The sequence below is a fragment of the Sander vitreus genome, chromosome 1, assembly GCF_031162955.1.
Source record: "Sander vitreus isolate 19-12246 chromosome 1, sanVit1, whole genome shotgun sequence".
In the NCBI taxonomy this organism is placed as follows: domain Eukaryota; kingdom Metazoa; phylum Chordata; class Actinopteri; order Perciformes; family Percidae; genus Sander; species Sander vitreus.
Window position 1 is genome coordinate 876,714 of NC_135855.1, and position 24,229 is coordinate 900,942.

At 41.0% G+C, this 24,229-nt stretch overlaps 1 protein-coding gene across 2 annotated transcripts in view; it reads right to left on the reverse strand.

Annotated features, from left to right (window-relative positions):
• ntrk3b (neurotrophic tyrosine kinase, receptor, type 3b) overlaps nt 1-23,548 on the reverse strand; it is a 223,950-nt gene extending 200,402 nt beyond the window's left edge. For both annotated transcript variants that reach the window (XM_078260759.1, XM_078259942.1), the window contains exon 1: nt 22,978-23,548. In XM_078260759.1, coding sequence (XP_078116885.1) covers nt 22,978-23,219 — 242 coding nt within the window. In that variant the 5' untranslated portion in view covers nt 23,220-23,548. The remainder of the gene's footprint in view (nt 1-22,977) is intronic.
• Between the last annotated feature and the right edge of the window lie 681 nt (nt 23,549-24,229).

A 24,229-nucleotide genomic window follows, 5' to 3' on the forward strand; every position in this document is an offset into this window, starting at 1 on the left:
TCAGCCCTCCCAGTAATGAACCGCTCCGTTCCTCCACCGTGACGAGATTGATTTGACTAGCCAGGCTCAGAGTTCATCCTCTTTTTAAAGTCACTCTTTTAAAGGCTGGGTGTCATTGTGGAGAGGAGAAGTTTGAATTTAGAATAGAATTGAAATATGAGTGACGGTTTGGATTGAGGGCCGGGGAGTGAAGTGCCTGGACGCCCCAGACACCTGCCAACATGTCAAAATAACCTTTATGGAACTTTGTGATCTTTTCAAACTTGGCAAGACGTGACAGATCCTGATCGATAATTCTGCTCTCTAATTACTTCACATCTCGATTACCAGTTACTGTAAATGTACTCTGAATGGCCTGTCTCGGATTTCTGTCCGTACAAAAATGGAATTTATTCATGAATACAAGACCATGTCAATTTCTACTAAAGGAAGTGAAATTTGGCTAATGTGACAGTTTGGAAAAATGTTGCATCTTGCAAGAACCCAACTCTTTATGTCACCGTATTGTATGCATACTATAGTGGTGGCATAATGTATACATTCTGCTCATGTCCACATTCTCTATCTGAAGTTGAGATCACTTTGCGGTCCTGAAAGTGAGTCTTAAGGATGTGCCTAATCGTGCGAGTGTAAATAGTATAATAAGCTTTAATAGCATCTGATAAGAATCTCTATTATGAGATTACGTGACAAAGGCACTCCAATTATCACAATTATGAAACAGAGGAATTACCGGGGTTAAATGTGTGTCTACTTCTTATCTCGGTTCACTTGATTCTGGACTTTGAACGGTGTGCACCACATAGCATTTCAGCTTTTTCAACAATAAGTTATATTCAGAGTTGCCACAATATTGCTTTTTACTGCACAGTTAAAATAAATCATTCTTCTGTTGACAAAGTCCCATTTTGATATAGGTTCTGGACACTTGGGGACTTAAAAGCTATGAGCAGCCTGTCACCTTCCTTATCCAGGCAGTCCCATCAGCTGAGGAAGAAAAACGTAATTACTGGGTTTAGGTTGGTATACACTCCACTGCACTCCATCGCAGCATTTTGGTCAGAGTAAGGTCTGTCTCTATTTTTAAGTTTACAGTAAAAACTGACATTTAAAGATCTTTCACTTCTCTGTTCATTTTTCATTTCTTTATCTGGCTGTTCTTTATCATCCATTTTGTTTTATCACCCTTTGCTGTCTAGATGCTCTGACCTCTTTTTAACTGGCTGTTTGTTATGATCTGGAAAATGATGCTTGTTTCATTGTTGCTTTTTTTAAAACTCACTCAGCATAAAGCACGAGCTGCATGCCTAAAACATAATTGGGATTCTGATCTAACAACTTTATTGCTCAGTACTAGAGTGAGACATCCCAGTGAATTAATGATGAATGAATGTCTTATTTTTCCATCCAATGTTTATGTTCAGAGCCTACTTTTGCAGCCCAAAGTTATCCATGTATCCCTGAGGAGTATAAGTGAGTCATTAAAATATCATCATTATTTTCCCCTTCGCTTTGTAAGAGAAAGCTGAGCAAATTAATTAGACCACCTTGTGCCTGCCCTACAGGGGCAAGACTAAGCACATATAACAACACCGAGATGGAATCTAGCTGTAAACTCAGCGCTATCATTACATGTAAATTTCAACATTTTGATGAAGCTCTTAGCCTGAGATTTACAGGGTTCACAGAAGAAAAGTGGTTTATTTCCTAGAACACAATATTGTTACTGCCAGTTTATACATACCTCCTCAGCAATTTTAAACTTGGTGCAAGAGCACACCCCGATATTCACTGATTACACACTGACACACTGATGATTATAGTACTCATTGACTGCAAGGCATTGCAATAATTGGCTAAAATGCTAAAAAGTGGTTAGAATGTGAATATTCATATGCATTTCAGGGTTTCAGGAGCACCAATGACAGATTTTACACCCACTACTGCAGGTGCAGTTGGACATCTGGTGTAACAGGGCAGCACCGAGTTCTATCACAGTGGTACAGTATGAACAGATGCAGGAAATATGGGAAAGGATGCAAGAAATGGGATTCTGTATTACTGTGGCTAGTCTACTCCAGAAAGGTAAGTGCGTGTTGAGGAGTTGTACATTCCGTACTCATCTAATGAGCCAACAGGTCTACCCATTTGCTTTACATTGGTCCATTCTTACAGCAGAAGTATTGAGTCCAAGATCACCCGGCGCCAGCTGCAGTGGCTACAATAATATGAGCGATATAAATGATGATCTCCAAATTGCCAAATTGTATGATCCAACCATATCGGTAGACAAAAATGTGGATAGATAGATATGGACCCCAGCCCACCTACACTGTATACTGTAGAGCACAGAACTTCCTGAATTGGCACTGAATCATCCATTATGAACATGATTCCTAGGGATTCAGGGCTGGTATGATATTAAAACATATCTGTTCGTATATTTTATTTCAGTCCACCATTGTCCGGATGGTGAAACAAGTCTGTCAGCTCTTGCTTTTGACACATTCTTTTCTCCTTGAAGTGAGACAACCTTCCCAACATATGGTCTGCATGTTGTATCATGAAGTCAACTCTCACAAGGATCCTGGAGCATTGTGCTTAGAACCCTGTGCTCTGCTTCCTTTTGTTAAAATTGTATTTTAAGACTAAATTAAGGCGAGTAAAAAAGGGCAAAGTGGAAGAGGATGTAGTTCAGGTAGAAGAAAAAAGTCTGAAGAGTTATTTTATGAGTGTTCACCTTCTTTAAGGAAGCTATGTACATAAGTTAAATGAGTCATGGAGCAGAAGGACAGAGTATAGGGATGCTTCAACCACATAATTATTTGATATATGTGTATAAATATGTGGTTATTAACTATAAAAAAATGGAGAACACTGTTCCAAAATGATACACAGTGATATGACATAGTTTCAGAACCACAGGGGCAAACTGAATTGTTTTCCTGTGAATATCAAAAATAAGGCTTTAGGGAAATCAAAGCAAAAGGTTAAGCTGTATCACGTGTGTGACACTTACCCACCTCAGTCTTTGCGCTAATTAGAGCTCACGATAAATTAGCATTTCCATGTAGACGAAGGACTCTGACAGGAGGAATTTACACATGCAGCAAAGGAACGAGGCTCGCAGCAGGAATTAGATTCAGCTCTAGTGATATTTAGCCAGGTGTCAAAATAACAGAATGCTATTTTTGCAAGAACACCGACACTGGTTAACAGGGTTGACAGTGAGTGAAGGTGTCCTGTTTCAGGGAGTAAAACACACCGAGGTGTAGAAGGAGGGTGAAAAAAACAAACAGCATTATCACTTCTTTAAAATAAAGGATCAGAGAATGTTGGTGTTGACAAACATTCAATTGCACATTGCAAATGGGCAATTAACAATTCATACAAGCATGCATGTTCTTTAACAAAATTATATTAAGTCTATCAGTGGACACCATTTTTTTTTACATTTTAACTTGTGGATTAATTGAACTGATGAGGTCTTAAAGGTCCTATGACATGCTGCTTTTTGGATGCTTTTATATAGGCCGTAGTGGTCCCCTAATACTGTATCTGAAGTCTCTTTTATATAGACCTTAGTGGTCCCCTAATACTGTATCTGAAGTCTCTTTTATATAGACCTTAGTGGTCCCCTAATACTGTATCTGAAGTCTCTTTTATATAGACCTTAGTGGTCCCCCTAATACTGTATCTGAAGTCTCTTTTATATAGACCTTAGTGGTCCCCTAATACTGTATCTGAAGTCTCTTTTATATAGACCTTAGTGGTCCCCTAATACTGTATCTGAAGTCTCTTTTATATAGACCTTAGTGGTCCCCTAATACTGTATCTGAAGTCTCTTTTATATAGGCCTTAGTGGTCTCCTAATACTGTATCTGAAGTCTCTTTTATATAGACCTTAGTGGTCCCCTAATACTGTATCTGAAGTCTCTTTTATATAGGCCGTAGTGGTCCCCTAATACTGTATCTGAAGTCTCTTTTATATAGGCCTTAGTGGTCCCCTAATACTGTATCTGAAGTCTCTTTTATATAGGCCTTAGTGGTCCCCTAATACTGTATCTGAAGTCTCTTTTATATAGGCCTTAGTGGTCCCCTAATACTGTATCTGAAGTCTCTTTTATATAGACCTTAGTGGTCCCCTAATACTGTATCTGAAGTCTCTTTTATATAGACCTTAGTGGTCCCCTAATACTGTATCTGAAGTCTCTTTTATATAGACCTTAGTGGTCCCCTAATACTGTATCTGAAGTCTCTTTTATATAGGCCTTAGTGGTCCCCTAATACTGTATCTGAAGTCTCTTTTATATAGGCCTTAGTGGTCCCCTAATACTGTATCTGAAGTCTCTTTTATATAGGCCTTAGTGGTCCCCTAATACTGTATCTGAAGTCTCTTTTATATAGGCCTTAGTGGTCCCCTAATACTGTATCTGAAGTCTCTTTTATATAGACCTTAGTGGTCCCCTAATACTGTATCTGAAGTCTCTTTTATATAGACCTTAGTGGTCCCCTAATACTGTATCTGAAGTCTCTTTTATATAGACCTTAGTGGTCCCCTAATACTGTATCTGAAGTCTCTTTTATATAGACCTTAGTGGTCTCCTAATACTGTATCTGAAGTCTCTTTCCTGAAATTCAGCCTTGGTCCAGAATTACAGCCACTAGAGCCAGTCCCACAATGAGCTTTCCTTAGGATGTGCCATTTCTGTGTCTGTAGCTTTAAATGCTATTGAGGAGGAGAGAGGGGGGTAAGGTGGAGGGTGGGGGTGTGGCCTTGACCAACTGCCATGCTTCGCTTGTTTTCAAGCCATGATGTCTCTCTCTCATGGTTGGGCCAAATTCTGTGGGCGGGCAAAGCAGAGAAAGGGGAGGTAACCTTTCCCCTTATGACCCCATAAAGGGAAGATTCCAGATCGGCCCATCTGAGCTTTCATTTTCTCAAAGGCAGAGCAGGATACCCAGGGCTCGGTTTACACCTATCACCATTTCTAGCCACTGGGGGACCATAGGTAGGTTGGGGGAACTCATATTACTTTTTTTCTTGATTGCTTTGACCCGCTTAAAGAAACTGGGATCCACTCGGTTTTCATCATCACTGTCTCAGCAGAGCAGAAGACACCTCTTGCAAATGTGTTAACCCTTTCTCATTGGATTGACACATTTCCCCACCCTTTTACAGAACAGTTAACACTGATGTCATTCAAGCAGTCCAAACTCCATTGTTTTAGCTATGGTACCCAAACAGAAACCATCTGTTCCTAACTATTAGAAACTACCTACATCAGTATGACATCACTGAAGCCCCTTTTTGACGCTCCTTCACACAAATCTTCAATTAGCAATCAGTCTACAGGCCTTAAAGGTGCAGCGTCTGTGTTGTTCTCTGCCAACATGGATGGAAGAGGTTTAAGACACAAGAGACTGAGTTTCAATAGTGGCTATTTCTTATACTCTACAGTAATAGATGTTTATACTTTACTCTAATAGATTTTATTTTTATTTTCTTAATTTCTTATACTCTAATAGATTTTATTTTGGTTTACATGTATTGTGTGTAATATTTACAGTATTTCAGTTTTCAGCCATAGTTTCAAAATAAGGATCAGCGGAATCAATAAAATGTGCATCAAAGCATTTCTGATTCTGGATCCAATTCTTTGCAAGAAGGAAAATTTCTCAACAAATGTCTCTGGCATGAAAGCTACGTCAGTAATAGACTACAGAGACAAGCAATGGTGCACTGATTCCCACTGAGAGCTGTATTTAGTATTTTGTTGTCCACTGTGTAATGGTTGATTGGAAGAGCTCAGACACTTGTTTGCAAGTTGTGTTGTTTGAAGGCAACATTTTCTTTTGTTGCATATTTTAAATGTTTTGGCGGTTAGAGCCTTTTGCAAACACAATGTGTCATTTAGACCATGAGGGCCACTGTTTGGGCCTGTGTGTTAACTGTTTTGAAAAATGTGGAGTTTGAGTTGACTGCTGCGTCAAAGCAATCAAGAAAAACTATAATGTTAAAAAAAAACTCATAAAGTAATAAATACATTTTCATGCCATGGGACCTTTAAGCAGACAAGACAAAATCAAGACTGGTACTGTATCAATCTTCTCATCAAACTCTTGGTAAGACAGCAAAGAAGTTAATTTCCCAAAATGTTGAGGTACTCCTTTAATTTAGGTTGACCAAGGGTTAAAACATTTGGAGTTTGTTTTTTCTCTAAATTAAATCGTATCTATGCCAGAACCGTAGAACAATAATTCTAAATTTACCATCTAAATTCACACCAAAATGCTTTCACATTTTGAAACATAGGAAACTCACAGACCAGAAAGCATTTAGTTTATGTGTGCGACAATGGTACCAGATCACTTGGAACTGTCTTAACAATCCTGAGCGGTTACATTTTAGGCTGGTACATGTGCTAGTGCAGTCCTAATAATATTTCAAAAAGGTGGACAGAATAGATGCAGTTGACACTGTCAGTGTTTGGCAGAAGAATCCTTTCATTACAACACAATACACAAGAACTAAAAAGCTGCACTTCTACAATTCTATCTTTCTGGGCAAATCAATAAACACAAACCTTCTTTGATTTAGTGAAACATGAGCAGAAAGGGAAGTCTTAGAAGGTTCTTGTTAAATTAATCCCAAATTTGTCTTCTTGTTTTCTGACTGAGATGTGAAATACATTAACATCTAGTCCTCACATACTACAGTTCTCACATAAGTCTACAGTGTCAAGCAATTACCTCCAGAATGAAAGATGGAACTGGAGAGAGATATAACTCAAGGTTGTTGAATATTTGATTGTTTGCTATTTTTCTCCCTGCTTCCATTTAGGAACTGCTTCTCTCAGACAAACACACACTCTGTCTTACACACATACACACTCAGTAATTTATCAAAATGGTGGTCTATGAATCTGTCCAGCCAGACAGGGCAACCAAAGGACATCTCGTCAGTCTACCTCAAGACATAAAGCCTTGGCAGTTGGCCATCACATCTCTGTGCATGTTTTACTACTACTGAAGTGCTACTGAACATTTCATGGGTGATAAGCTTACGCATACACATGTATGGATTATTCAACGGGCCTACCAGGCATAGGACCTGGGGCCCAAAGGGTCAGGGGGCCCACAGGGTCAGGGGGGCCCGGTCCACAACCTTTGTCATGAGTGACTGTTAACATTTGTTGTTGGAAAGTGATTTAAGGTAGTTACACACCAACCAGACGGCCGACCGTCGGCAGAAAAGGCAGTCAGACTGATCAGTCGGGTCCCCGAGGTCCAAAAAGTGCCTCGGAACACACCGAAGAGACGCTGACTTGAGCATACGCTCCTCGCGTGCGTGAAACGTAATACGTCTCCATAGCAGCAGGCGGCGCTGCTCTGTATTGTTTCCATTAACAGTCTGATTGTTTTTCAGAAAAAGAAAACCGGCAGCTGATTGGACGAACGCGTCATGTGGTTCTTTTTTCTCCGGAAATTCACAGCCAGACTGTCATGGCGGCTTGTTCAGAATACGATCTCATATTGTACTAAAATAGTTCACCGAAACGTGTTTCTGAAAACATTTTAAGCGAGAAATAGGCCGTGCAGTTGCTGAATCTGTCTTCATTTCAGAAGGTCAGTTTAAAAGATTTTCGTCAAATTTTGAGAGGCTCATCCGCTCGCCATTTCCAGGTGAGTCCCGACTGCCCTGTCTCTGACTGAGCATGTCAGGTCGGCCAAAATAAAGGCTCCTCCAACGGACGACGGCAGGGAACACACCGAACAGACTAGAGTCACTGACCTCGTCAGACTGTCCGACGGCCGATAATCGGCTCTGTGTGTCAGCGCCCTTAGAGGACCACAAAGAGACACAAAACAAGTAGGAAGAGATGCAAAACGACTACAAACAGATGTAAAACAACTAAAAAGAGACACAAAACAACTACAAAGAGACACAACATTACTACAAAGAGATGCAAAAAACTACAAAGAGACACAACATTACTACAAAGGGATGCAAAAAACTACAAAGAGACAAAAATCGACTACAAAGAAAGAAAACAACTTCAAAGAGACCCAAAACCACCGTGAAGTAACTAAGACTAGGACTAACAACAGGGTAGTCGTTTTGTCTGTCAATTGGGGTGTCTTGCTCTTATCTAGGGGTGGGGGCCCAGGGGCCCATCACATATATCAGACTGAGATGTTAAAAGTGGTTATTTAGGAAACATAACTTTAAGGCTCTAAAAGAATGCACGTCAATAGCATGGAAAACTGCACACCACTGAACACTGAATCACTGACACTCCTACTGTCTCTTCCCTAAAATAACCAGAGGGGAACAAGATGATCTTTCCAGTAACAATAAACACATTAGTGATGCTTGACAGGTGATGGTTTCCTCTGTAAACAAGAAGCCTCCACAGTTCACAGTGTCAAATGTAGACAGCTGCCACCGCAAGTCATTTCCCCTGACTGACGTTGCTCCATCAAAGTCCTGTCAAAGAACAGATACCAGTTTTCCACATGGAGGCTAATTTAGCTAAAGCACCAAATTAGCTTAACTACCAATAGTAATATATGCACTCCTGGTTGTTGTTTAGCCTTGTTGACTCTGTTGACATTGACTCCCATGGTGACCTCACATGATTAATAAATGATAAACCAACCTGTGTTTCATGAAGTGCATGAAATATGGGATGATGAAATTTGCTGAAATTTCCTGTGTCCTGATTTTAGCTGTATGAGGTCAACATTTGTCAAAAGTTTGTCTGTTAGTGATTTAGCATTGGGAAGTTGTGCATATAAAGGTATTTTGTTGTATTATCATCAATATTAATAATTAATAATTATTCAAAATACATTTAAAAAAAAAGCAAATTAATGCTAAAACTGTATTATGATCAGTTGTTAATACATGAGGTACTTTTGCTGGGACATTTTTTACTTTACAACAATCTCAGCAGTCAATGCAAACGCCATATGCTCCCTAATGTCAGTTTTGCGAAAGGCTATAGCTAATTTGGTCAAACAATTCCGACAAAAATCCTTACAGTTGAAGCTTCTGCTGTCACAGACTCATTTGTCCCTAAAGAACATCTGAGTCATAGCAGCAGCCACAACAATGTCTCCATTCCACTTCATCAACAATGCAATGCTCACTCTCCCAATCCACTTTTTACTTTTGATGTGCAACTGAATAACTAATTCCCAGATTACTAACTGAAACATTAAATTCATCAAATAAAGTGCACACTTCAGAGCCATAACACCCCTTCAATTATTTTTGCATTTGCAGCTGAGAACCTGAGTTGACCAAAAGAACTCCAATCAGACTTAAAGTTACTTTGCTTACAGCTTTTCGTGGAGAGGGGAACTGCAGGGAACAAATGTCAAGTGCAGCAATGATACCAAAGAAGCTCAGGAGACATCTTAAAGTACTTCTTAAATACTTCAAGCAACTAGAAAAACAGAATCAGAAAATGTGTGTGAAATGTGAGTATTCACTTTCTTGGCGAGAGTGCCGTGATAAGATTGATATCAATATTCTCATGTAACTCTCAGCAAGAAAGCGAATAATAATACTTACTGTAAGTTCAAAATGTATCTGCACAGATGGTATGCAACACAGCAACATAAGAGAGCACATTTTTTTATTCATCCAGAGCTGTAGGCTCATATTTTATTTATTATAGATATTAGCTCATATATATATATATATATATATATATATATATATATATATATATATATATATATATATATATATGTATATGTGACATTTATGATGCATGTAAATGTGGGTGCATTGGGGTGTATGTGCATGGAGGGAAACAACTGCACTTGGTATTAATTCCTAATTTTAGGAATGGAATATGAGAAATAAAGGCCATGGTTGTTTTTTTTTACTTCAAGGAGAGCGCATATTAGAGGAGGCAGCTCAGCAGAAAGAGAGGGTGATGTCAGGTACTTCTTATAAAGATGAGTTTTTTTAGTCTATGAAGGAAGATGGAGAGTGCCTGTAATATTCTGACTGGAGTAGCAAGGTCATTGCACCAACAGGGAGCCAGTAGGAAGGAGAGGTGAGTCCCAGCGGACAATTTACTTTTAATGTGTTCTCATCTGCCTCCACACAAAGCTCTATCGGGGTCCTAAAAAACCCTCGTGTCGCTCTTGACTACCGCCACCGAGAGTCCTCGGCTCACTGAGAATGATCAGTGAGTATAGCTAAATGGCCTGCCAGCCAGGTCCATAATGTTTTGATGTAGTGCAATACGCACAAATAGTCCACAGAACCAAGCAAATACAGATATCAGAGCATCTGAGGTAATCAATAAAATGAGGCTGCTCATATATATAAATATATATATATATATATATATATATATATATATATATATATATATTAGGGCTGTCAAACGATTAATTTATTTTAATCGCGATTGATCGCATATTTTATCACATGATTAAAATTCTGTTATTTTGCATTTCAGAACAGTTTTTAAGTCCATATTAACAATCAAAAGCAATTTTTACCAGAGGATCTTGATTGGGAATCAAATGAATGCAAACTTGACTTTAAGATTTGTATTTGTTTATTATTTATTTACTGTAAACAAAAGAAAAATGTGTGAATCTGTCATTATTGCCCAATTCCTCCAAGTCCCTAACTAAAAACTAAAGATCCCTGTCCTTACCAGAGTCAATCTAGTGTTTAGTAACTCCTAAATAATGTAGATTCCTCACTGACGTCCAGTGATCAGCGGTTAATGAGACAGAGTTTGCAGCACCTTGCAGCAGTTCCATACATATGTCATATAGGCTGTGTGTCCGTGAAAACTACTGTCCCCCTCGACGGCAACGAGACAGGTCAACCGTAGTACGTCTTTAAGACCCGAGTCCTCTACGATGCTGACAGGTCTGCAGTTAGTTGCCACCCGTTTCGCAAGAGCTGTAGTAATCTTTTGGGATTTGGTTTCATCCACAGGTCGGCAAGTAGCATGCTAGCGGTAGCATCACATTAACTGTACTACTATGCTTAGATCCGTAGGTGGTAGCTCAACCTTAACATGCTTTGGTTATATTTTAATTCGGCTTCACACGATGTGCTTTCGACTTGTCTACGAGCCGTCCGGGAGTTTTGGAAAATAAAAAGCTCCATTCAGGATTTCATTGCTGCTGTGTTTTTCCATCATCCTGCAGCCTGCAGCAACAGGATGTGTTAGGAGGAAGTGGCAGCTTGATGAGAAGTAACGGTGCTGCAAAGGGTCAAAATAGTAGCCTGTTAGGCACCACGCCAAGCCCAGTGAGGTGTAAAATGAATTAATAAATGCCGGCATGCGATTAATGCGATTAAAAAAAATGTATCGCGTCGCGTCGGCCCTTAATTGCATCGCGATTAACGCGTTAACGCTGACAGCCCTAATATATATATATATATATATATATATATTTATTTTTTTTATTTTTATTTTTATTTTCTGCTTTCTGGGAAATATGAAAGTGTGTTTGTGCTGCGATGCTTTACGTCCTCACCGCTTTATGTCCTAACCACTAATAATGCTGGGATCGAAGCTAAACAGCCATGATTGTAGAGCTATTAATTAATTCTGAGTGTTTACCGCTTAAACAGTAGCGCACATATTGCCTCAAACAGATCTCTCTCATTTGTACAGATGGAAATCTGAAGGACGGATGAGGGCCAGCGGCTCACTGGGGCTAATGTATTGCTTTGTTTGATCAAAGAAAGGCAAAACACCACAAAGCAACTACTTTTCAGGTTTTGAAAGAAAATGTGTTTTTCTAGTTCAGAGCTTACCAAAATGCCACGGCTTTGAAAATTGATGAAACATGAATAACAAAAGTAATAATAGTGTAGTGTAAAGCTAGGTTAAGATTTATCTCCCAAGTGATCTTGAACAGAAGCCATCTGAGGTCACGCTGAGACATGTTGCAGTGAGATTTTGATGCAGACAATCACACACGATACAGGAGTGCAGGCGCACAAAGATGAACAATTCGTTTTTGTTTCAAAATAGGCATTTCCTTTTTCACGAAAAAGGAGAGAGATTGCCGATGAATAGCATCCATCAACATGCACACTGTGTAGGAGAGCATGGCTGAAGCTCAGCGACAACTGAGAGAGCTGCATTATTCACACAGCTCTGCCAGTCACCGCTGACATGGAGGACAGTCGGGTGGCTCCTCCTACTTGATAATACATGATGGTTGATGTCTTTTGGAAGACAAAACATCCCACATGAATAATAGGCAGCAGGAGTTTATTAGGGTCCCGGGAGAGAAACAAGGAAGGTGGGATCTCATGTCTGTGATGTCTGGTGGGAGACGGCACACGGTGATGGACACCATGGAGGTCAGACACACATCCTCACCTGGGAAGAAGTTATCGCGGATGAAATTAATGGTGTGTGTGAGAGGGACAGAGAGGAGAGAGAAAGAGATCAAGAGAGAAAGAAAAAAAGAGTTTCTAAGCCACCACCATCACACATTATGAAGAAGGATGCAGAAGAAGGAATACGCTGTAATGCTGCTTTCAGTGTAGCTTCGCCGAGCCTACAGATATCATGTTTAAACATGATTAACTGTAATAGACCTTCAGTAAAGCTCATGCTACCTAATAAGACATAGAACTGTCTGCCTTGTATTCATCAGTAGATATCTTACAGCAGCAGGTACTTGATAATTGTTCCTTACTAGTAAGCAATCACATAGCACATAATAAGAAATACAAAAATCCAGCAAAAGGCAATGCATGTAAATAGATGTAAATTGATGGATTATGCACAAGGGACATTTTTCAGTCGGTTTTTCCATGCCACCATGGAACCAATTGCAGTTTAAATAGGTGGATACATGATTTTTTCTGCTCCCTTCAATCTCCAAAATTTGACATGAGAAACTGTTGCCCACAGTCGCGGCACTGACTCATAATCTTCTGTATAAAAGCAGAAGCTCAACTAAATGTCAACAGAAAGCCTCTGCAGTGCCGCTGCAAGGCTTTAAAGGGTTTTTCTAATCCTGGGTGAAACAGCAGAGCCTTCAGTATTTCTCACCTCTCGATCCTCAATGCATCGTTTGATTGTTAAAGGGGGGGGGGGGCTTCATTAGTATGCATCTTTTAAGGGAAGACTGCCTGCGGATGCGGGAGTTGAGGTAATGGGGGCGTGGGAGAAGCTCGGTCAGTCACATGGCCGGGACATCTCACTGCACCCCCCCATGTAGAAGATCTGAACGAAACCGTCGCTCTCTCCTCCTAATTCTCAGATGGCAGCCGTGACCTACTTTCCACAAAGACAGGCTCATGAAAACTTGATGATATGCTTATAACAGAGGAGCCCGACGTGCACTGCCTGGGGTGAGCCTCGCACTGCGGAGGCAGCTGGGGGTCTGTACGGTGAGGACCAACACAGGACGTGTGTTAGCTACTCCGTCCTGGGTGGTTAAACGACATTCATGGTGATGCCACTGACACAGCATGGGACAGGAGACGCAATGAGGGCTTTAAAGGTTGTCAAGATCACCTGAACCCCATAAGAAAAGCACTTCATTTCAAAGTAGTTTAATAGCCTGAGACAAGCCAATAATTAATGAATGAATCTGAATAGCTCTCTAATGAAACTACAATGGCAGACATAAAAAATTTCCTCCTTGTTGCATCTCTTCGCATTAGCAAATACTGCAGCTACTGAAGACATTTTTTAAATACTGCAGTCATAAGCAGATTGCCACAAACACACTATCTAATCATGTATTCTGCTATGTCTTACCAAAATCTTTGAAAATTCTTAAGGCATAAAATTGGGGCTGCATATCCAACCTCAATGTTTTATTTTTTTTTTCAGAAGAAATGTGTTTAGTACAGAGAATCGAAAACTGGTACTGTAAGTACTAAAAGTTGCCAAAAAATGCCTGGCCAGAACTAATGTTGTTTATTCATTCTAATAATTTTGCCAATTTATGACAATTTTATTGAGCCAGAGTTCTTGTGTGTCTGCCAGTGTTTAGATGCCCTTTAACGTTTGAGAACTTCAGTTACCAAGCCCTACTCAGAAGTTGTTTGATTGGTCGTTAGCCATAAAAAAAAGTCCTATTGCATTTCCAAGGTATTACTCATTTTAATTCATTAAAGGGGATGTACTTGACATTCAGAATATTAATATAGCAGCAAATATTTGCTATGTAAAGATATAGTGGAGTATTGGCATCCTGAGCTGAAAATGAAGTCACTCTCCCTCTATGCGTTGTATACCAAGCTTTGTTCTTTGTTTTGATATCCGGTAAGGCCAAGCGTGCATGTAACCATGGAAAAAACGTTGGTATTTGACGTATTGTTGAAAACGTCTGTGAGAGCCGTGTGGAGGCAATCCCAGCCCACTGTTGTTGTTTTTTCAGTATTTCGAATAGAGCCCATTTAATTTTAGTAAATTGAGGTAGCAAATTATGATGCCATTAAATCTAGCATCCACCATCTTACAAAACCATTCTTTGCAACTTCTAAAGAATAAATGTAAGGCTGGTGGTGGCCAGTTTGGCTCAGTGGGTAGAGCAGGCACACCTATACTGAGAGGTTTATGCCTCAACGCAGAGGTCCAGGGTTCAAAACCAAGCTGTGAGGATTTCCTGCATGTCTTCTCTCTCTCTCTCTCTCTCCTTTCTCACCTAGCTGTCCTGTCAAATTAAAGGCAGAAATGCCCAAAAAAAAACGTAAGGCTGGTTGTCAAACCTCTATAGGTCCTTTGTATAGACAAAGTGTGTCAATAAAAAATTTGTGAGTATGGAAAACCATCATAATAATACCAAAAGTTATGTCTGGTCAGAATTCAAATCTCATTTATTCTTTGTTCAGATATTTTCTGATTCAAATCAAAATTTTTCCAGTTTGAGACTATTTTATTCAAGTAAACTCTTTGTACGACTGCTTGTGTTTGACACTACCCATGTAAGAAGTTTGACTTTTTTGTTAAATGATAAAGAATTTAAACAAGGTTGGAGAAAAACATTTGTATTTCTCAAACTGAGGTTTAAAAAAAGTATTGTTTTGGTATCAGTACCAGACCTCAGAGGCCTGTACTACGAATGTCCCCGGCTTCACCTAACAACCGCGGTCCTGCATAACCTGAGTCATGACGCTGGTTAACAACTAGTTCAATCAACCCAGGGTTAGTTTACAGACAGACAGACAGACAGAGAGAGAGACAGACAGACAGACAGACAGTCAGATTCCCAATCCAGCGGCATGCACGTTCACATAAAAGAGGCGGTGTTTGCACAGCACGACCAATCACAAACATCTACCAGAGCCGCATATTTTACATAAGAAGAGCAAATTATAATTCTACATAAATATGAAGAACACAGACACGGTTTTACAGGCAAAACACAATACAGTCGCTGCTCATCAGTCAGGACCAAGATCTGACCATAATTACACTTGTGCTTTCCATAAACTGTCATTGCTTTAGTCTATTATTTCAGTTGCAACCCTGGCAGTGGAAGCGATCGTGAGAGCAAATAAAAAATAATAATAATAAAAACATAATTCAAACCGATGTGCGCATTGGCAACACACGGTTCAAGATGCCGATAGCTCTCTCTGTCTCTCTCTCTCTCTGTCTCTCTCTCTCTGTCTCTCTCTCTCTGTGTCTGTCTGTCTCTCTCTCTCTGTCTCGCTCTCTCGCTCTCTCTCTCTGTCTCTCTCTCTCTGTCTCTGTCTGTCTCTCTCTCTCTGTCTCTCTCTCTCTGTCTCTCTCTCTCTCTCTCTCTCTCTCTCTGTCTCTCTCTCTCTCTCTCTCTGTCTCTCTCTCTCTCTCTCTCTCTCTCTCTCTGTCTCTCTCTCTCGCTCTCTCTCTCTCTCTCTCTCTCTCTCTCTCTCTCTCTCTGTGTCTCTCTGTCTCTCTCTCTCTCTTTCTCTCTCTCTGCGCACCAAGCTCCACCTGATCTTCTAAGAACAGTGACGCTGTTATCAACCGAGTATTGATTGGTCAGTAGATGGTGCTTTAACACCAGTTGATCTCTGATCTCCAACATAACCTGCTCCCGACCAGGTTAGGTCTTCAGCGTAAGTTACCACGGCGATTTAACCCAGTAACAAGTGATCCACCGTTGTGGTACAGAAAACCCTGGGTTGAACCTGAAGTTACCTTGTTAACACCAAATCTCGCTTCGTAGTACAGGCCTCTGGTATTGTATCAGTGCTCACGTAAGATAAATGGAACACTACCCTGCACCTCCACTGCATTTTCTGTCCAATGCCCTATCACCTCACCCACAACCTCCAAGCACTCAGCTCCCCTGCCTCAATCTGTCACTCACGACAAATCACAGCTGTGAAAAATGTCCTGCTGCGTAGTACCAGTGCCAAAGATTCTGCATGCCAGGACCTCCCCAGCTAGAGACCGGTGGCACTGACACCGCCTGATGAAGGCCCTGGTAACACATTCTCACAACAAGTCTCCTTTAGCGTCTCAGTCAGACGCAGTGGGGCTTCCTTTTTGGCGTCATTTTTCAACGCGCTCGGTCAGGACTCTTGGCGTCACTTTTTGACACTCTGGGTTGGGACCAATTAGGGGTCATTTTCAACTTGCAAGGTAAAACCACTTGACTTTACAAAGATTGTGGGTGGGGTTACAAAATGTATGTTTAATTGACATGCAGCACAAGAACGGGACAGTAAGGTTTAGGAAAAGATCGTGGGTGGTACGTTACAGTGACACTTGTTTGATCCAGCCACCACTCCAACCAACCTCTTTACGTGGATTTTCGGTCTTTCATACTACTCGCTACCGTTGTTGCTCTTACTACTACTCCATCTTATAGTGCTGCGGTCGAGCTGCTGCTATGCTTGGTGCGTCCCATACGGGATGCTAAAGGGTGATTTTTGCATCGGTATCTGACGCTGAGAGCCACTGACCAAGGGTAAGTATAAATGAGTTATTGGTGTGGATGACGGTGTCATCTACCTCCTATATAGATATCTCTCTCATCTGGAAAAGGCGTGCCTTCACAGCCCATGCTTCTTAAGTACAAGTTGGGATGCACAGAGGTGGACCAACACCTCACAGGATTGATCCTGGACTAAATCACCAACCAATCTCAGTATGGAAGGATCCTGAATTGTGAGTCCGACATGGTTGTCTGCAGCACGGGGCCCCCGCAGGGAACAGTTCTGTCACCCTACCTTTTCACCCTCTACGTACACTGCAGACTTCACGCACAACTAGTACCTGGGTGTTCACCTAAATAATAAACTGGACTTGATGGACAACACAAATGCACTGTATGAGAAAGGACAAAGCATGCTCTATGTGCTAAGGAGACTCAGATCTTTTAGAGAGCAGGGGGCACTCCTGAGGACCTCTTTTGACTCTGTGGTGGCATCAGCCATTTTCTACGGAGTGGTCAGCTGGGGCAGCAGCGGCTGCTGACAGGAAGAGACTTAACAGACTGGTTAAGAAGGCCAGCTTTGTCCTGGTATGCCCCATGATGGAAAACATGTTTCCTACGTGCAATACTGTGAATTCGACATTCAGTTTGTCTACTTATTTTTCTTTTTACTGCTTTTTTACTTACTTTTTTTTACGGGTACTTTTGTTATTGCACTATTCCCTTTGCTGTTGTAACACTGCAAATTTCCCTGCTGTGACACTAAAAAAAGATTATCTTATCTTATTTTACCCAGCCCTGTTCAAACAGCAATGCATTAACCAGTTTCCAAAGAATTCCTCTCAAATACAGAGTAACAGTGCAGCAGTGTTGCATTAGAACATTACAGAGTGTGATTTTTGTTTGATATGTGCTTAGATATGAAGCAGATATTAAAGGTTGATGTCAGACAGGTGTAAAGCTTTGAGCTACGTTCCTCATGAGCAGCTAACAGAGGGTAAGTGAGTTTTAGGTATAATGTATTTGTGCCTTCAAATGAAAATAACACACCCAGAACTGCAGATCACACAAAGAAACCCTAGCAGGCTTGTGAAAACATCTCATCCATAAAGAGCAAAAAAATAAATAAACTCAATAAAATGGAAACGACAGAGAGAGAGATTTCAAGGTGACAAAGAAAAATAAATCAAGACGACAAACAGATACAGGTCAGGTGGGCATCAGAAACCCAGACATCAAAACTCCACACAGCTGAGCAGAGAACAAAGACAAAGATATGGATAAAGAGCAGGAGGGAGGAGGTAGGGAAATAAATACTGTATACATGCTAGCAGTGAGGCAGTGAAGGTAAGAGTGTTTCAGGCAGAATCAAAGTGTCTGAGTTCTTGTGGATGGTGGGAGCACACCATTCTGTACATCCATCTAACATCCCAGATTAGGGGGCAGAACAAAACCCTGTCACAGGGTGATGAGTGACCTGTAAATACATAGCAGGAGGAGACCTCCCAATATGGAGCTGCATTATAGGGAAAATAGGTTGCAGCATTTTTGTAGCTTAACCAATTACTAGGGACTCTGCCAGCGCTGCTTCAAGTTCAACCATTCTTTTTTTTGTCCCCATCTTTATGGAAATGAAATACCACATTGTTGGAGCATCCCTATAAATACATGATCCATATGTACAAAAGATCTTCTTCATTGTGTGGTGAACTAGTTCTCTAGCACTTTAGCAAATACTCTCAGTTTAACAGGGAATACCACACTTCCGACGTCAATTTCAGTTAAATTCTATAAAAGTTAACTTGTCAATTCCCATTCAGAATACTTACGCAAGAATTATAGAGCAGATATTTGGATTTGAAGTTGATATTGGCCACAGTCACACACTTATGTGGGCTGCACAGGAGTTTTGAGAGGTAGAGAAAACGTTGAATTTATGTAATATAGTTATGCTCAGCATCTGAACCAGGGGACACTTGCAGCCCACACAAGTCACCTATAAGTGGACCTTGGAAACATTCCTGTTTAAACAGGTTTCTTTGGCAGCATCAGCTAGCTGGCAGGTTTCATAGAAAATGTGTATTTGAAGGTGTTCACAGATCGATAGTTTCAAGCGGAGCTGAGCTGTTTTAAAATTTGAAAAAGAAAAAAGAGAGAAAAACCTTCCCAAACAGCTTTTTAAGAAAGCAACAGCAGTAACTGGCATGCAGCCGGTAAAGCAGTGGATGGATGTGACAGCTTTTAATTCTTTTTTGCTCTTTTTCACAACATAACCTGTCCTGTGGAATTATATCAGACACACATTATTATTCAAAGTAGTGTTTTATATGTTTTAAGAGATATCTGGTGTGGTGGGGGGGGCGGTCTTGTATATAAATCCCTATAAGGTGACAGGCCTTATATTACAGTCATTTTGGTGCAAGTGCTATAATTTTACTAAAAGTAGTGCAAGTTTACTGGGAAATTGTGGGACATAAAAAATTAACTTGTGCTTTCCCTCATTTTTTTGCCAGATGTGGAAATAAGTGGAACACAGAATTGTAAACCGCTAACTTCTAACTACTTCTAACTAAAATCTGCATATTTTAAGGACAGCACGTGGAACCTTGTAATTATTTGTAAAATTTAGATTGTACTTAGATAAAACAAATTCCATCTTTCCATTTTAGTTTAAGTACAGACAAGTGTAGAATCATTATGGCGATATTACATTATATGGCCGTTTTATTGTTATATTACCTTCTAAAAGCACAGTTTAAGATTGATTATTACTATTGTAGGAGTTGAATGGAAGGATGTACTTAAGAGCAGAGGAGATGAGGAGGACAGAGGGGTGATTTTATTTAATCTATGTTGGAGACATTTAGAAGGAGACACCACAGTAATGACTTGTACAGATTGGTCTGATGTTTTAGCCTCTCCTTACCAATATGCTCTCAAAGGTTACAAAAAGAAAGGGAAAACAAAATGAGGCCAAACGTCATCACCAGAGGTGGAAACGCTGATTGGTTGCTGCAAAGAAGGGAGCACCTGCAGTCAGAGCTGCAATTACACAAACCTGTCAAACGCTTCAGCTGCTCTCAGAAAACCGTTCTTTTCTTCAAGTATCACAGCAAGGCCTTATCTTATCCACTCCGAACAGTGATGCCTCTTGTGATGAATCTCTAATGTGAGAAAACTGGAAAACTATTATCTGGACTTGGCAGTTTTCTTTGGCTGGCCAATCATCCCACACTTGCTGCTCAGAGCCCTCACTCTAGTTTTCCATCTCCATAAATTGTCCCCATCTCTTCTTGTTTCCCTTGTGATGAGTGAAATAGACCTCTCGTTAGCAAAACCCATGCATCTAACACCTTACAAAGAGAGAGGGCCGAGGACAATTTGTGCTGCATGTGTCCTCGATAACTGACTGCTCTGTATTACTATGGTTACAGGCTATTATTTTTAAAGAGCATGTTTTCTGGCCACACAAGCCATTAGCTACTATTATTAATCACACTTCATTTATATGTTTTCATTAACACAATATATATTTAGAATATGTTGTAAGTGATAGTGTGCTACTCTTTTAAGCCACATAATTAACTGTGTATAATATGTATGCTTTTAACTATAATTACCACACACATAACTGCACATGTATAGGTGATTATGAGATTATACACAACATATACAAATCTCTGTGGGATTTGAATGTATCAATTCCTATCGGATATGTGTAAACCAATGTGTCATTGGGAGCTATTGCGTCTGATAAGCTGTCATTGAGTGGCTGGTGGTGCTGGGTGGAGGTTGCTGCCCATGCTGAGCAGCAAGAAAACCAGCGGCCTGCTTGGCAGAGGGGCCATGAAATGCACAATTGGTCCTGGGTCAATTGCATTAGGGTTTCTCAAAGGCAAAAAGGCAATCAATGTGTGGCTTTGTGCTTATTATAAAGTGAAATTGGGCATTTCACAATGAAAATCCAGCAAGTAATGTATTCTACTGTTGATCCCAATAGAGAGAAGAGATAAATGACAGGAGGTTTTACAAAGAGGAAATCTATATCTGAGGTTCACTCTAGGGTCACACTAATCACTGGTAGTGTGACTGTGCTGTGATCTCTGGCCCTTCATCTCTTTACCAGCCTTTGCTTTTAATGCTGTTTAGCTGTAAACTGGCACCTGATGTGACTAAACACTCTCTCTGATAAAACAGTCACGTAAATGACTCCAGTGTTAAGGAGCACTTGTGATACACAGTTGCCAGAGTATGAAGGGTACCAGGCTACCCTCTAGTGGCCCAGGAAAGCGATGAACCATGTCACAAAATAAGTTGTCTGCCTCAAACGGATAAAGGGTAACAGGGATACTAAAACTGATGGGGGGGGGGTCCTGTGTGGCGTGAGATGAGGCGGAGGAAGCCGTGCGGGGAATTCCAGTGCGTGCACGGGAGATGTTTACTTTATATGCAAATCAGCCTCATCGACACCAGAGGTCTTATTTTAAGGCCCGAGCTCTGCTTTTTTTCTGACTTTTCAAGAAAGAAAGCTTTGATGTTGGCAGGAAGGATCGATGCCAGAGAGAGAGAGAGAGAGAGAGAGAGGGAGAGAGAGAGAGAGAGAGAGAGAGAGAGAGAGAGAGAGAGAGAGAGAGAGAGAGAGAGGGAGAGAGAGAGAGAGAGACAGAGAGAGAGAGAGAGAGAGACAGAGAGAGAGAGAGAGAGAGAGAGAGAGAGCAGAGAGAGAGCAGAGAGAGAGAGAGAGACAGAGAGAGAGAGAGAGAGAGAGAGACAGAGAGAGAGAGAGAGAGAGAGAGAGAGAGAGAGAGAGAGAGAGAGAGAGAGAGAGAGAGAGAGAGAGACAGAGAGAGAGAGAGAGAGAGAGAAAGAGACAGAGAGAGAGCCAGAGAGAGAGACAGAGAGAGAGAGAGAGACAGAGAGAGAGAGAGAGAGAGAGACAGAGAGAGAGAGAGACAGAGAGAGAGACAGAGAGAGAGACAGAGAGAGAGAGAGCAGAGAGAGAGAGACAGAGAGAGAGAGAGAGAGAGAGAGAGACGAGAGAGAGAGAGACAGAGAGAGAGAGCAGAGAGAGAGAGAGAGAGACAGAGAGAGAGAGAGAGAGCAGAGAGAGAGAGACAGAGAGAGAGAGAGAGAGAGAGAGAGAGAGAGAGAGAGAGACAGAGAGAGAGAGAGAGAGAGAGAGAGAGAGAGAGAGAGAGAGAGAGAGCGGAAGGAGGGGAGGGGAGGAATGCAGAATGAAAAATGTAGCCTACTATGGGGAGTGTGTGGGTAAAGGGGGGTCTAGAGCCTGCCGTCATAGCTCCTCTGTTTTAAGCAAACCCTTTATGAATCCTCTGAAACCCAAGCATCCTGCATGTCCATCTCTTTAGGGGGGGGGGGGGGCACAAGTTAAGTTTTTAACACCCCACTTCCTCTAGACCCCCGCCCGCATCATTGGAACATAATAAAGTTTCGGTCGGGTCGTATCGGTCTCAGAGAATGCGAGCTGAAATGTAACTGGTTGACCTTACTGCACCATTTATTTCTGTTTCATTTAGCACAATCTGTCGGAGCAGTTGCTGTACCAGAGGACGGGGAGGCAAGTGGATGGGCAAGCCGAGGTTCTCTCGCCGCAACATCCCAACTGTCATTTGGCCGTGTATGGGCCTGCGGAGCCGCTGCGGAGGAGCAACTTTATGAGGACACACACACACACACACACACACACACACACAAACTAAATCCCACAATCACTACAAGGTTCAAGATGAAGGAGTCTGTCGTCACGTCTGAAAAGGTTGCAAGGGATTTGTCTTATTTGTGCTGGGTATAGGCTACACAGAAAAGCGCATTTACCTATATGTTCCATGCAAGACCGATTACCATAGAATCATAGATGGTATTATCATAAAAGGCCACTTAAAAGACTGATTGAAGTGCAAAAAGTCTCAAAATAAGGGATAATCAGTCAACAATTCAGCTCAGTGCAAGGAAAGCAACAGACACCCTGAAAGCACAGACACCTCACTGAGGATATGATCAATGAATGATTAAAAAAAACAAAAAAACAATAACCGCACGACATAATCCGCATTTACTTACATAGAGGTGATGTTTTTGAATAACTCTGCTATGTCAACACTGGTCCCATTGCTTCCAGTATCTTGCAGGGCGAGTAAAGGGAAAAACCTGCCGTTGTCGGACTTATTGCAATAGATCTCTGTTTGAGAGCAGCTGCAGGTCGGCGGGCAGTCCAGCATGGAGCTCAGATAGTCCTGGAAAACACTCATCAGAAACAAAACCCTCCACCAGCAAATCCGGATCGAATGAAACCATAGATCCATGTCTCCGGGCAAACGGGGGGGGAGAAGAGGTCCCGATGTCCTCTGGGTTAGAACAGAACAGGAGAGAGGAGAGGAGGAGAGTGGGAGGAAGGAAGGAAGGAAGGAAAGAGGAGGATGGTGGTGCGTCTGCACAGAGGGGGCTCTATGTGAGCGTGTCTGCCGTGGATGGATGCTGTAGTGTCCTTGCGCGTCAGAAATTGGCTAAAAAAGGAGAAACAAAAATATACGGAAATCAAAAATAAGAAAGCGAAATGATGTTAGGCTCCAGTCGTTTTTTCAGCATAAGATGCATGGTGTTTCCCCGGAATGCCGTGCTGTTGCTGCTGATGCCGTCGTCTCTCTCGAAGCAGGACCAGGACGACTGGCTGGAGAGCACACAGACACAAAATGAGAAGTTGGAGCATCAAGTCCCTCCTACCGGCTACACAGTCATACTGACACCTGCAGAAACTGCATGCAATCAACAGTGATCACAACTAGACTTTTCATATGAGGATTGCTGTGCTACAAAGCAACAGAGTGTACTATCAAAGACACAAATAAACATATAGATAAAGAATAGGCTAATTCCTTTGATCATGATTAAATAAAAGCCAGAATAATATAGGCCTATAAACTATTTGAATAATATCTTTATAGATACATGCAAAAATAATCTCAATAAAACATCACTTAATCCCTACAGAACAAATATACATAGGGATAAATAATGAGGTACATGTGAAATTACTCTTTATTTAAACCCAATCAACAGAAAAATAATCTTTAATGTCAAAGTGTACAATGATCTCTAAAATGTGATCAAAATTAATTACAAATATAAAATATAAATGAAAAATGAATGACAAATACATGTAGGCATAAGAATACACCCCGTCACATCTTATTGATCACTGGTGCAGCCATTTGGTTGTGGAAGTCACATAGTTGGTTAAATGGAGATTGTAGTTTTAATTGATTTGAAAAGGCAGTAAGGCATCTGTCGTTGTTTTAAAAATAACAGCGTTAAT